Below are 15,652 nucleotides of genomic sequence, written 5' to 3' on the forward strand. Positions count from 1 at the left end.
ATTTCATGCAACATTGAAACAACTTTAGGCTGATTTTTATTTAAGTGAATTCAGTTGGGGAGCGGGGTTGTGTTAACAGAATCCTTGCTTCTAAAAAACACTTCATCTGTGTTTCAGCTTGTGAGCTGCTATTGATAAAAAGAGATCTTAATAAATTAGCTGAGGACAAAATGGATTGATTTTCTTTCATGCTACACCTTCTATTTGCAGTAGAACTCCATTATCTAAGTAATGTCCTATTATGACTACTTTATAAAGGAAATTGACTAATTTAATCTTAGCATGGGATATGCTGTGTGTTTAAAGCATACAACTTTGGAGAGGAATTCCTTTTATTATTGTTTCTTTTCTGTTTTAAATCAAGCTCATAATGTGAGGGAAAGGGTTGACAAAACATACTGTCATTTGTGTAACTTTTTTCTTTTCAATTTGCAGAGCCCAGGCTACAGCACCAAACTGAAAACAGAATCAGCAGCAAATTATGAATATCCTCATGGCTCTGTGTGGCAGAAGTTATTTGCAGAGAACATTTTCCCTGATCCTTCTAAGAGCAGTCATTAATGCTGCTAAAATGCGTTTGGAATATTAGTTTCCCTAATTGTCATGGGATATTTCAGTTTACTCAAACATGGTACTTATTATGATTTTTAATGTTGGTCATAAATCTCACTGTTCTTTGTATATATGAGAATTTATAATCCTTGTAAATTATAACACCTTTTGAAAACTCAATAAAGACAAAAGCAAGCTATATAAAAAATTATTAATTCTGTGAATAATTATTCCAGTAAGAAATTTTCCTGGCTGTTTTGTGTTATATATATTATTAGTTACCGGTATGAAAAATTGACTGGTGATATTTGAACATCATTTCTCTTACAGTACTTTTCATACAGAAGGTGTTGTATTATAATTGCAAAACTTGAACTTACATGAAGTATTGCAATGATATATTGACACTTAAAAATACCAGTAACTGCAAATTTACAAAGTAATTTGTAATTTCATCTGGAGTGTTGAACTAGACTGATATAGTGATGTTGATATTAACTTGTACTGCAGTTTGGCAAATAACATTGCAAATGCAGGTCTCTTTCAGTTATAATCTTCATAAGATTCTCGTAATTATTTTGATTTCCTATTACTCCAGTCGCTAGAAGGGTAAAAAGGGTTCCAACACTACATTAAATCAGTTAGTTCTGATTTTTTAAATACCGTATGTTGTTCAGGATGGTTAGAGAGTGAAACACCCAAGTTTTCATCATCCCCACCCCTCTGCCTCTTCCACCATCTTGAAAAGAACAGTGAAAAATGTCACTGTTTCCAGTGCATCACTTATAACTCCTAAACGGTGCATTATACCCAAATTTGCTCCACATTTATTCTTGTAGAGGACAAAATTTCCTACAAATATCACTAATGAACTTTGTTTCCACAACCAATATCAAAGGAGGTACAGAGCAGGAAAAAAAGGGTAAAATTGCAATTCCAGCAAAATTGTCAATTTGCTGTTCTTTTATATGACTTAAATTCCATGAAAAACTCATTTTAGTAAATATGCACTCAAGTAACTTGTGGAGATGTTTGTTACCTTTAAGTTGCATGTCGCAAAAAAGCTTTTTTACCACCAATATCAAGGGGTGGGGGTAAAAGAAAAAGGGAAAATGTTTTGTTTTTTTCTTTTTCAAACTGTTCAGAAATGTTAATTGATCCCTTCTTTTATTCATTCGTCTTTTAAACTACTTCCTTACTCATATTCGTGTGTATAAATGATTTTAAAAAAAGCCTTTTCCTTTTTTTTTCATAAATTAACAATTTGTTGTATCATTTCTTATTTCAGTGAGACATGCACAATGGCTTCAACATCTGGAACAGGGACTTCTGACCACGATTTGTGCTTCATATGTGAGGGTAATGTCACGATGACTTGGTAGGGCATTGATGAATGGATGGTAAACTGTCTTAGAACAGTGAGATTCTCTATTTTCTGTGGCCTTCTCCATGAAACCGTTCCATCCGGGCAAATGAATACCTGTGGATTTACCATATAGCCACAGGACATCAATAGTAGGCTGAGAAATGGCATTTGTAGCAGCAGAGGAGAGATTATCAAGATCTTTGATTTGAACTGTTTTCAATCCAGCACTTGGGTTCTTCACAAATTTTTAAAGCTGAATAGAACCAGCTATTGCCACTAGTGCTGTTGTACTCATCCTCTGTGAGTGTTACACATTTGCTGACTGCTGCTCGGCATGCTGCATGGATTCACACAAATTATTCCGCCCATGGCAGAAAGTGTTGCCACGTCTAGGGTTCAGCAGGGATGGTGGCGGTTGACTGTGCCTCAATGTGTGTAGACAAAAACCCAAGAGAAGGCATCATGTTAATCAGAGTTTTGGAACCAAACTTCCTGTACATGAATACACTCAACCCTGTAAGAAGGGGTTACAGATAGGATATGGTTCGAGCTGCAGCAGTGACACTGTGAGATGGCTGAATGTGGTCTCTCTTCCTCAGGATTAAATTCTTTATTTTCATACCAGCTGTCAGTGAATATTTTATAACCAGTATTTTTTAAACAAACTGTCCATGTCTTCCCTGTACTTCTGCAGCAAATGGGATTTCACTGTTCTTCAGTCTACCTCAACTCCTCCCTTGATTGCACGCATAAGTTGTTGAAATGAGAATTGGTATTCCTCGCCTTTTCATACAAGAAAGAAGAAATATCCTCCATGGCTTTATCAATGTGGGTAAGCAGTCTGTATCCTCTTTTTTTTTTACGTCGCACCTAGCAAAAAAAAAAAAATCTCTTCTGACAAGAATGATAATACTTAGAATCAGCTGCAATTAGATTAAAGTCTGGAGGAACCCGATCAATAATTTTCTGAGCCCATTTATCTCCAAGTTCCAATACTGTCTACAAAAACTTGTACCTGATACTATGCTGCTCCACCAAGTGAGCAGGATCCTGTTTGTCAACAGCCCTTTTTTTCTTTCTGAACCTCATTGTAATTAGAGGGAATTGATTCACCACATAGAAAACAATGATTTCTGAAGTCAAATTGCTCATTTACCAACCGAAGGGACCATGACATAGAAGGTCCTGCTTTGTGTAATCCTTGACGTCGGTAAGATTTGATCCTTCTTTAATCACAGTAATTTTTTGAGTATGCACTCTACTTCATATTTTTCCCCTACAAAATTTCCAAATGATCATTTCACCCCCTATTGATACTTGCTTTCTAAAGGGTCTCAACTCCTCTTTTCTTGACATTGACTGCTAAACCCTCTTCCAAACTCCCCCCTCATATGAAGCACATATCATCGTCAGAAGTCCTTGTTCCAGATGATGAAGCCATTGTACATGTCACACTGAAATATGAAATGATACCATAAATTGTTAATTTATGAAAAAAAAGTAAAGGCTTTTTTTACCATTTATACGCATGAACATGAGTGAGGAGGTAAGTGAAAAGTAGAATGAATGAAAAGAAATGATCAAACAACATTTCTGGACAAATCAAAAAAAAATTCTCTTTTTCCTTCAATTTTACCCCCATCCCTTGATATTGGTGGTAGAAAAAGCTTTTTTGGGATAAGCAACTTAAATGTAACTAACACCTCCACAACTTCCTTGAGTGCATATTTACTAAAATCAGTTTTTCATGGAATTTAAGTGATCCAAAGGGACGGAAAAATTGTCAATTTTGCGGGAATTGTGATTTTACCCTTTCATTCCTGCTCTGTACCTCCTTTGATATTGGTTATGGAAACAAAGTTCATTTTGTCCTCTACAAGAATGAATATGGAGCAAATTTGGTTACGATGCACCGTTTAAGAGTTATAAGCGAAACACTGGAAAAAGTGCCAATTTTTTTGGTGTTTCTTCAAGATGGCAGAAAAATCAGAGGGGTTGGGATGATGAAAACGAATTTTTCACTCTCTAACCATCTCAAACAACATATTAAAAAAATCAGAACTACCTGATTTAATGTGGGGTTGGACCCCTCTAGCGACTGGACTATATGGCATACACAACATTCCCCAGACAACCACGCTGTTAAGCCAGTCATGCCTAATCCTGATCACTTTTATCCTACATGAAATTATATTCTCATAAGGCCAATGTATTTCCCAACCAATAACCATGAATTTTGATCATAAACTAATAATATATCCCTTTTCATATGATGAGACAGTTATGAAAATAATATTTATAGTGCAGTATTGTACATTCCTGTACTGCACTATTCTTGGAATGTCTGATTCTCATTGTTACTACAGAGAGAGAGTAGTGAGTCCATCGTCGTAGCAAGTGTCGTAAGAGAAAAATGAAAATTTGTAAAATAAAGATGATGTGATAAAGGAAGTTACAGCAAACGAGCTTAAGTGCAGAAAATATCAAACCCAAAACTGTACTGAAAACTGTGACCATTACTTAAAAGATTGGGAAGTTTGAGCAATATTTTGATGTGCAGTATAGTAGTAGTAGTTAATAATATGATGTTTCATTTAAAAAGACTAAGTTTTGGTTATTTATGATTTAGTCATCTTAAAGAATTTTAATTGTCCTCCATAATATTTGATGAATTTTGTATGTAATGTTTGAGGTTTTTGCAGAGGAAGCTGTAATGATCTGTATTGGTAATGCCCCACCCCCAACCCCTTAGAAAAAAACAGAGAACTAAACCTATGGCCCATGTTTTAAGGAGGCTGAGGGGTTGCCAAGGTTACTGAAGCCCACCCAGATGGCCTGCAGATATTGGAGTGTTATGTGGTCAACTTGACAACTTTTCAGCAGATTTGCTTAGTCTTTCAGAGAAGGTACGACGACTGTCCTATCAGACATCTTCTCAGTTGACCTCTTGAGGCTCACTTAACTTCATTCCAACACTTAGACCAGGATTGAAATCCCTGAGTGATCATCTCCGGCCACTCGTAAATGTACTCTATTTTTCCCATTTTTCATCACGGTATAATGCAAGCAGCCGGCCCCGTGGTGTAGGGGTAGCATGTCTGCCTCTCGCCCGGAGGCCCCGGGTTCGATTGCCGGCCAGGTCAGGCATTTTTCTCTCGACCTGAGGGCTGGTTTGAGGTCCACTCAGCCTACGTGATTAGAATTGAGGAGCTATCTGACGGTGAGATGGCGGCCCCGGTCTCGAAAGCCCAGAATAACGGCCGAGAGGATGCGTCGTGCTGACCACACAACCCCTTGTAATCTGCAGGCCTTCGGGCTGAGCAGCGGTCGCTTGGCAGGCCAGGGCCCTTTCAAGGGCGTTAAGTGCCCTGGGGTTTGGTTTGGTATAATGCAAGCAGATCATTAAACCATTTAAAGTGAAAACATGATTCTAATCTCTTATATTTCAGTAGAAACTTGTTTTTGAAATAGCTTTTCATATTTCCAGCTATTGTTGCATGCTTCAAACTTGTCCTGAAAGCATATCACATCTCACTCTTTGTTCAAGTTGGTTTGAAAAGGAATAACTTACCTTATTAATACACAGTCCTTTCAACATATGTGAATGATTCTGAGAAAAACTAAAAGAAATACACTAACTAATTTACTGAAAGTATTTGTGAGAAGTGTTCATATTGCATTCATTTATGCTTCAGTGATTTTTTTTTTTCCCCTTTCCTTGCCATGCAGATGTTATAAGATACAGGTCAGTTGGATAGTGATGGTGTTTTGGTGCTCACTTCCAAGGTTGTGTGATCAAAACTCAGCAAAATAAATTGGCATGTAAGTGGCCCATGTCAGTAGATTTATTAGCAGATTGAAAATCTCCTTTGGGACTAAATTCCAGAACCTAATTACCGAGTTTCATAGCAATTGAAGGGAATGTAAGTACATAACATTAAATTAATATGATACGTAGTACAGACATTAAGTTAATTGACTGGCCACATAGTGTCGCTGTGGTGAACTACAGTGGATGGGTTGCTCCATGGGATGGTGCTGTGACAGTTCTTCATCTATCCCAGCAAGAGACAGTTGCATGGATATAGTTCAGGCGAAACTACAGTTTCGGTTGTGAAGACTATTAGCAATGGAATGTGAGAATGTCATCGTTTGAGAAACGTGCAAGCGTTAAGTTCTGCCAAAAATTAGACAGATCTGCTAGCATAAAGTTTCAAATAGTGAAGGAAATTTACGGCAACAACACCTTGTGTCTCAGTACTGTCTTTAAGTGGCACCAATGCTTTTCACAGGGGAGAGTGGTTTGGAGAATGATGAGCACACTGGGTGGCCATGAGCAAGTCTGTGTGAATGCATTGTTGAATACACTGTAATGTTGGTGCAAACATACCATAAAATTCTATCTGAAGACCTGGAAATCTGTATTACCAGAGTATGCTACGCATCCTGACACTAGACCAGTGTGACGATAGCATGACCAATAGTAGAGACCTGATCAGTGATGCTGCTGATGATGGTATGTTTCTCAACTGGATTATAGCAGGAGATGGTACTAATGCTAATGACTTCACTAGAGATGTGCATGAATGATTCCTGGAACTCACACTCATTGTGAAAAGCAGTCGGTGTAAAGCAAGAATGGTACTAGAGTCAGCTTTATAAGGTGATACAATTCACAGTAAGGGCTTGCTCTTCATTCAAAGGGTTTCTAAAGCTACTGAAACGGAAGTAAAACGAGGATAAAAACAGGAAAGGAAAAATAAAGAAAATACCTTTTTTTATGACATACTGTATACAGGATGTACCTTAATTCTACTGACAAAATTTAGGGATACTCTTTGTGTTATGTAAAGAACAATGGCACAATCAGATTGGTGGAGAAAGTTTCTCTCATTGTAAAAGTAAAAATGAGGTTACTTCCGGGTATGTGATTCAAATTGATGAACTCACCATATTTGCTGTGCCAGAGCGCAAGCCACTGTCCACTGCTGTGCCAAACAAACTAAACAAATGTAAAAACACACAGCCGACATGAAAACTAATGTACAAACACATAATTAATATTAAAATCTGGGATGAACTACGTTTAAAATCTGAAAAATAAATTAGGCTCTAAATTCTTAGCATCTGGAGTATGCCCATCATCCAGACTCTTTCTTGTATTGATATTCATAGAATTGTTAGTTCCATAACTGCTAATCATTACAATTTCAATTGCAAAACAGGAACTAGTAAATGTTGATTCTGTAGTCAGATCATCAATCATCAGATCTACTTGAGTGGTGTTAGTAGTACGCAAGCCACAGGATGCTATTGTAAATAACCACCAGCTGACACAGAACTGTTAGATGGTGTTTACACATCGAAATAAAATGAAATGTTCCTGTAGTGCTTGTTAAAATCATGCTGAAATGATGTTGGGAATTGTCAGGACGGCACATGAAGATATGGTTAAAACTGACACATTCTTAATTTGTGGCTGGTATAAATTCACAATTCATTGCAGTGTGCATGATGTTAACCCGATAAATGATAGATATAATTAATGAATAGAATAGGGGCATAGGTTATATGAGACTTACCTCTTGTTGCAGTATGTGGTGCGTGGTGTACTGTATTGTTGTGTGCCTCATACTAACGGTTGTGAGATTCAAAGGAAAAGGAAGTGACGGGGCAAGGAGAGAGGTGGGGCAAGGGGCGAGGGGATGGGTCAAGGGGAGAAGGAGGGGAAGGGGGTAATTAAGGCAGGGTCAAAGAATGTGGGAAAAGAGATGGCTGCTGAAGAAAGGTGCTGTAAATATTATGAAAAACTGAATTATGACTTGTTGGTTTGACGTCTCTAAAAATGGTAATAAGAAGGTCAAATAGGATATTTGGCTTTTCTGAAAAGTCATTAAGATCATGATTTGGGTTAAAATATTGATCTATATGTATGAAGCAGTTTTCATTAATGTTAAGGAGATGATTTTGAGAATTTCCATATCTTGTTTTATGTCTGTGAATTTGTTATTATAGTCATGCATATGCTGTCCTACAACTGAAAATTTATTGTACTTCAGGGCATTGACATGTTCCGAGTACCTTATATTAAAATTCCTCCCACTCTGTCCAACGTAAGAAGAATTACAACGTTGCAAATAATCCTGTATACTCCTGATTTTGAAAAACTATTGTACTTGTTTATGGATGTGGCATTATGTAAGACTTGTGCATTCCTATTGTTGGTTTTGAAAACTACTTTTACATTGTGCTTTTTAAAGATTTCGGTGAGTTTGTAATTTTGTTCGTTGAACATAAAGATAGAAAGGGAGAAGTTGTTTTGTTTATCTTTTTCCAGAGTGGTCGAGGGGTTATATTTATATTTATTGATTAGTTTTTCAATGAAGAAACTGTTGTATCCATTATTTTTTGATATATTACGAATGGTATTTAACTCATTTTTGAGGTCTCTTTTAGACATTGGAACATTGAAGGCTCAGTACACCATGCTGTTGTACACTGCATGTTTGTGAATTTGGGGGTGTGAAGAATCTTGACGGATTGTAGTGACTGTTTGGGTGGGTTTTCTGAAAATCTTATACAAGGTGTCCGGATTAAAGGTATAATAATATAAAATTTAATAACTTGAGAAATAACGGAGATATTTATTGGCAGTTTGTTTCTACAACTAGGGTAATTCAAAATGTTTTCTGTGTTCACTTGCGGTTGCGGTGGAATCACATGCATATCTGTGTAACTGCATTGTTCACGAGAAGCGCGCCAGTAACCATGTGGACTCCACAGCAGAAGGTGTTCTGGGTGCTTTCGCTCACGGAGATAAAATCCGTCACACTAGTACAATGTAGATTTCGGCATGAGTATGGACTGTTACCAACTGATGATGTTCCCACTTACGTAACAATCATGAAATGTGACAGACGCCTTCGAGAATCTGGGACCTTGCTGTCGATGTCGGGCTGCCACACCAAGCATGGAGTTTCAGAGGCTACTGTTGATTTAATACGTGAGTCCTTCAAGCGGAGCCCTCGTAAGTCAATTTGACAAGCAAGTAGGCAGTTACAGTTACCTTGTTCGATAGTACACGATGTCGTCCACAAAAGGTTGTGCCTATGGGCATACAAACTGTAGCTTCATCAGAAAATCAAACCTCAGGACAGGCCACTACAGAAGGCATTCGCGGAGACAATTCTGGCAAAAATTGATGGAAACGACTCATTCCTCGATTCGGTCTGTTTCTCAGATGAGGTTACATTCCATATTTCCGGCATGGTAAACAAGCACAATTGCCGCATATGGGGATCTGAACCCCCCCACATAGTGATAGAGTTGGAACGCGACTCTCCGAAAGTGAATGTGTGGTGTGGATTGTTGAAGTACAGGGTTATTGGCCCATTCTTCTTTGCGGAGCCTACAGTTAATGGAACATGATACCTAGACATGTTGAAGCAGTATGTTGTGCCACAACTTCCTAGTGATGTGCTCTTTCAGTAAGATGGTGCACCATGCCATTATGTGGAAGTTGTGAGGGATTTCTTGAATCATGAGTTCCCAGATAGCTGGATTGGGAGAGGTAGTCCATCAATTGCTTGGCCCCCTGGAAGCCCCGACATTACGCCTCTTGATTTTTTCCTGTGGGGGTTTGTCAAGAATCAAGTGTACCAGACACCAGTTCGTGATCTACCAGATTTGCATCATCGCATTCGTGCAGCTATTGCAAATGTTACGCCTAAATGTTGCAGAAAACTTCGAGAGAAGTGGAGTAATGATTAGATGTCTGTCGCGCCACTAATGGTGCCTATATCGAGGTTTGTTAGGTATGTAAACGAACCTTATAAGTTACCCTACTTGTAGAAACAAACTGCAAGTAAATATATCCACTACTTCTCAAGTTATCAAATTTTATATTATTATGCCTTTAACCCGGACACCTTGTATCCTAAGTAGCTTGGGTGCCTGATAATAGTTAAGTCTAAAATATTAATTTTCCGTTCAATTTTGGATTCAAGTGTGAATTTTATATGCGGGTCAATGTTATGTAGAATATTGAGGGTGGTAGCAGCGTCTGTGATGCTCTCATCCATAATTACTATGGTGTCATCTACATATCTTGCCCAGAAAAGGATGTTGTCAAAGTTATTATTATCAATATTGGACCATATGAAATTAATTTAATTATGATTATTGTGATTACAGTTCAATATGGATCAAAACCATGAAGTTTATATCCTATGATAGTTACAAAAAACCTCATTTTCTCAAAACGAAAAATTTTCTCCACCAATTCAATTTTGCCATCATTCATTCCATAATTTAAAGAGCACCTGTGATTTTTTTTTTTTTTTTTGTAAGTATAATTTAGATACACCCTGTATCAGAGGTTTGTTTCAACAAGTAGTTGTTCATTAGTTTTTATGTACTTATGTGCTTATACTTGTCAAACATAATTCAGAAGTAGATAAAGAAGTTGGAAAGGAGAATAGAAAAAGAGAAGAGAATAGGCTATAAATCTTTGATCTGTGCAAAGGAGTGTTCACTGTAAGTTTGTATGATGCAGTCTGCATCTGATAATTTTTACTACATTCAGCAGACCTGTGTTACTTTTTAATTTTTCAGCAAATAATAGTTATCATATTTATTTACATTGTTGCTAAAAAGTAATAAAAAGAGAGGAAATGGAAAGTATAGTAAAATTCTCAGACCCTTTAGGTGCAATTTGCCCCCATGAATGTGTTCTTGACACAAAATGTGATCTCAAGAATATTTCCAAGGAGGTTTAAAAGACACAGTTGTTGTTGTTAATGGTGGAACTGAAGTATCAGGACACACTGAGAATCTCGTCCATAAACTTTCATCTAGCTAGTTAAGCAATTGCTACAAACTGCTTGTGGACAGTAATGGACTAAAACAAACATTTCTAAATTAAGTAGTCATATTTATACAAGTGAGGAAGGATCAATCAACAGTTAAAAAAGTGAGCATTGCTGACAACTGAATAGCTTTTCAATATTCTGTAATGTTTTGAGAATTGATCTGTAATATTAAAATTACAGAATGCAATTCAATCAATAAATTAATCATTTCCTTATTTCCTGCTAGGGCCATAGTGCTGGTAGCAATTTACAAGGAAAAATACTTCTCTTAAATAGTTCACACAGCCATTACATGTAATAATTGTTTCTATCGTGATCCACACAATCATTTTTAGTGATTCTAACAACATAGGTACCGATGGCTACCTCATTTTATACTCCCAGTCATTCAGCTACATGTAATTCTTCATTATTCTCACAGATAGCAACGCACATAAACAAGGAACTGGTAATAATTTTTAATGTTATTTACTTTATGTCCCACTAACTACTTCTATGGTTTTCTAATGTGACAAGGTGCCAAAATTTAGTCCCACAATAGTTCTAGCCACTTCATTCAAGTTTTGACTTAATCTATAACTGTTAGTTTCTTCAGTTTTTTAAAACTTATTTATGATAAAATAAAGTTTAGAAAATACCTGAAAGGGAAAACATTTGAGGAGCTTCATTTCAAATTGTATTAAATGCACAAATCACATCATGAACATAATACGTTTTTAACCGTTCGCTGTGGTGCACATAATAGGATTTGATCTGAAATCAAGAATACAAAATGACCTGATCTAACTCAACAGTGTTAAAGAGAATATTCTGATCTTGAGTGCATTTAATGTGTTTTGAAACTATGCTCCTCATTTAAAAACAAGTTATACCTACAAAATCACTTAATTAAAATACAATGATGTGTTTTGTTCTTGAAATCATCACGAGATTCTTATCAAATCACAGGTCTTTTTTAAATTTATGAACTGATTAAAATTATTAAGAAGTGTAAAATCATTTATGTTAAAACCTGTGACCACTCTTTTAATAATAACTGTTGAAACGATACATTTTATATTAATGAAGTACTCCCCATGCGGTTCTTCTCTCCTCAGTGGTCTATCTAAGAGTGCGATGTGGTGTAATGCTCTGTAATTGGCGTTGCACCAGCTGGCTTCTTTACCAGTGGCTTTCCATTACGTGACACTCTGGTGATGTCATCAGCCTTTGCAACACTGCAATTATAGTCTATTATTATTATTATTATTATTATTATTATTATTATTATTATTATTATTATTATTATTATTATTATTATTATTATTATTATTATTATTATTATTATTAAGTGCGACCAGTGTCCAGTATTTGGGAAATAGTGGGTTCAAACCCCACTGTTGGCAGCCCTGAAGATGGTTTTCCTTGGTTTCCCATTTTCACACCAGGCAAATGCTGGGGACCGTGGATGCTTCCTTCCCACTCCTAGCCCTTTTCTGTCCCATCGTTGCCATAAGATCTATCTGTGTTGGTGCGACATAAAGCTACTTGTAAAAATAAATTATTATTATTATTATTATTATTATTATTATTATTATTATTATTATTATTATTATTATTATTATTATTATTATTATTATTATTCGCTAATCGGCCAACTAGGGACCACAGTAAGTTTCTTTGTACCTCCTGGCATTTACCCCATTTCTGATTGATCCAATAGGCTTTTGTGAACTCACTGTGTCGAGCACGGCGTTCATCCGACCACTTTGCACCAGTTGTCATCTTCACATCCCGGAAAGTCCCAAAAGTCACAATGCTTGTTCTGAAAAGGTCTCGTTTGTGTGCATCATCTGGTCCTGGGTCCATTTCTTCTAGGTCTTTCTTGACGTTAATGTACCAGGGAATTTTTGGTTTTGAGTCAAAAGGATTAAAAATATGTTTTGTCCATCGAGAGTCGTTCATCCGTCGTAGGTGACCATAGAAGCGAGTCCTGCATTTGCGCATTGTATCGGTGATCTCTGTCTTAGAGTAGATTTCTTGTCTGGATTTTCTTATGTACATACTGTTTTTGTAGTATGGCCAAAAATGTTGTGGAGAATCCTCTCTCTTTTTGCTCTGACTTAGTGAGTGCACACTTCTAAGAGAGAATAAGGCATTCTGATGCATGGTGAGATACCGGCTTGACGACAGTGTTATAATTGTTAATTTTGGTATTTATAAAAAAAACACCTTTTGTTATATATGTTCCGGGTGGTTTGGAAAGCAATTTTATTTAATTTTTTGCTCTGGCCACTAAGCCTCTGTATCTAGTCCATTTGATTGGATCTACTCATCAAGGTATTTAAACTTATGCACATGGTTTATTGTTCCATATTTGGTGTTCAGTTGGATCGTGTTGTCTTTGATGTTTGACATTACTTCCATCTTTTCAAAGGATATCTGCAAGCCTGTTTGTTCTGCTACCTCTTTCAGCACATTAGTTTCTTCTGTTACATTTTCAAATTTTTTTTCATTATTGCTATATCATCCGCAAAAGGTAAGCAGTCAATTTCTACTCCATTCTTCTTCATCCCAATCCTTGAAGTTCTGAACAAGTTTCTCCCTTGTAGTATCTGACGTCACTCCTGTATTACTTTCTCCAGTACATAGTTGAAGAAGAGTGGTGAGAATCCGTCTCCCTGCCTAATACCCGTTTTAATTTCAAAGGGACTGAGCTCGATAGCTGCAGTCACTTAAGTGCGGCCAGTATCCATTATTCAGGAGATAGTAGGTTCAAACCCCACTGTCGGCAGCCCTGAAGATGGTTTTAGTGGTTTCCCATTTTCACACCAGGCCAATGCTGGAGCTGTACCTTAATTAATGCCACGGCCGCTTCCTTTCCAGTCCCAGCCCTTTCCTCTTCCATCATCGCCATAAGACATATCTGTGTCGGTGAAACGTAAAGCCAATAGCAAAAAAAAATTATAAAAAATTCAAAGGGTTCAGAGCAGCATCCTTGGAATTTTACTTTGGAGATGGTATTAGTGGGGCTTGCTCGTATTACCACTAGCAGTTTTTTGTCGACTCCTATTTCTGCAATTATTTGAAGCAACACATCGTGGTCATTGGAGATGGATGCCTTTCTGATGTCTACAAATGTGCACACGTATGTTTGGCCTCTCAACATATGATATCTTATTATTGTTTGAAGATTGTGGATCTGCTCTGCTGCTGATCGGTCATTCCATATACCTCCTTGGTATTCTCCAAGCGAGCGCTCAATTTGCTGTTCTAGTCGTTCTAGGATGGATAACGATAGAATCTTGTATGCTGCTGGGAGTAATGAGATTCCACGATAGTTATTTATATCTTTGATATTTCCTTTTTTATGTAAAGGATGGATTATAGCTACCTTGCAGTCCTCTGGTATTTGTTCTTTCTCCCATATGTCAATGATGGTCTTATGCAAGACGTCTATTGCTTCTTCTGGGGCATATTTCCATAGTTCTGCTTTTATGGAGTCTTCACGGAGGCATTGTTGTTTTTCAGTCTCCCTATGTGGCGTTTGATCTCATTGCGATTTGGGGGAGAAGACTGCAGGTTTTGGGATGTTGATTTGTTTGTTCTGATGAGTTTAACTGGTTTTACACAATTTAGAAGTTTGTCAAAATATTCGGCAAGGACCTCACAGTTTTCTTCGTTTGATGTTGCTGAAGTTCCATCTTTCCTTTGAAAGCAGAGGGAGGGAGGCTTATACCCTTGTATCTTCTTTTTAAAACCCCCGTAATATTCTCGGGATTCACTTCACTGGAATTCTTGCTCAATAATGTTCATTTGTTATTATTCGTACTTGCATTTCTCACTCTGTATTATCTTCGCTGTTTGTGCCTGTTGGGTTTTGTAGATTTTCCAATCTTCCTCTCTTTTGGACGTGTAGTACATTTTCCAGGTATGTAGACGATCCATCGAGGCTTGTTCGCAACTTTCATTCCACCAGGCACGTTTCTTCCTCTTTTTAATCTCTGCTACTTCTTTTGCAGCTTGAACAATCTGCCTTTTTGTACTCTTAAAGTCCACATCCATTGGCCGGGCGAGTACTTTGAATTCGTTCTCTTTTTCTCTAAGTTTCTTATGTCGAAGCGGGTTAGGGCAGGTTAGGTCTTTTTCTTGTTTAAGGAATGGGTCTGAACTTAACTACTGAGACATAATGGTCTGAATCTATGTTCATCCACTTTTTGAATATGACGTTCATTATTTCGGGATATTGTGACATGGTCTAGTTGGAATTCTCCCATTGCTATGTTTGGTGATCACTGTGTAGTTTGTTTCCTGGGAAGGTGTCAAAAGTGGATGGACATCATCTGAAAGTTACGATTTTCACATAATTCAACAAGACTTTTCCATTCTTGTTGGTTCTCTTGTGAGCCGAGTATCGCCCGATGATGTGTCTGTATTTCAGTTCCCATCTTAGTTGTGCGTTGAAATCACCCATTAAGATCTTGACATGATGGTTTGAAATATTTGCGATTCTGGTGTTGAGGATGTTCCAAAATCTATCTGTGTTCTCAGAATCCTTTTGGTTTTGGTCATTAGTCGGGACGTGGACACTGATCAACGTTTAAGTTTTGTTTGCACAGCGCAAGGATAGTAGGGGTAGCCAATGATTTATAGGTTCAGAATTTGAAACAGACCTAAGGATTGAGGTGTTGACTGCAAATGCCGTGGCGAAGATTGGAGTGTTCTTCATTACATGTTTTTGGGCTTTGCTCTTGAAAAAAATCCGGTACCCATCTGATTTGAAAGTTTCTTTGTCTATGAAGTGGATTCCTTGCAATGCTATTACAGAAATCTTGTTTTCATGGAAGGCTTTGGTCAGTTGTTTCACTTTGCCAGTTTGTGTGAG

At 37.2% G+C, this 15,652-nt stretch overlaps 1 protein-coding gene across 2 annotated transcripts in view; it reads left to right on the top strand.

Moving 5' to 3' along the window:
- Positions 1-767, top strand: part of LOC136863045 (mitochondrial enolase superfamily member 1) — a 197,364-nt gene extending 196,597 nt beyond the window's left edge. For both annotated transcript variants that reach the window (XM_067139367.2, XM_067139368.2), the window contains one exon: positions 436-767. In XM_067139367.2, coding sequence (XP_066995468.2) covers positions 436-561 — 126 coding nt within the window. In that variant the 3' untranslated portion in view covers positions 562-767. The remainder of the gene's footprint in view (positions 1-435) is intronic.
- Positions 768-15,652: the final 14,885 nt, after the last annotated feature.

This window comes from Anabrus simplex, chromosome 2 (genome assembly GCF_040414725.1).
Source record: "Anabrus simplex isolate iqAnaSimp1 chromosome 2, ASM4041472v1, whole genome shotgun sequence".
Classification (NCBI taxonomy): Eukaryota; Metazoa; Arthropoda; class Insecta; order Orthoptera; family Tettigoniidae; genus Anabrus; species Anabrus simplex.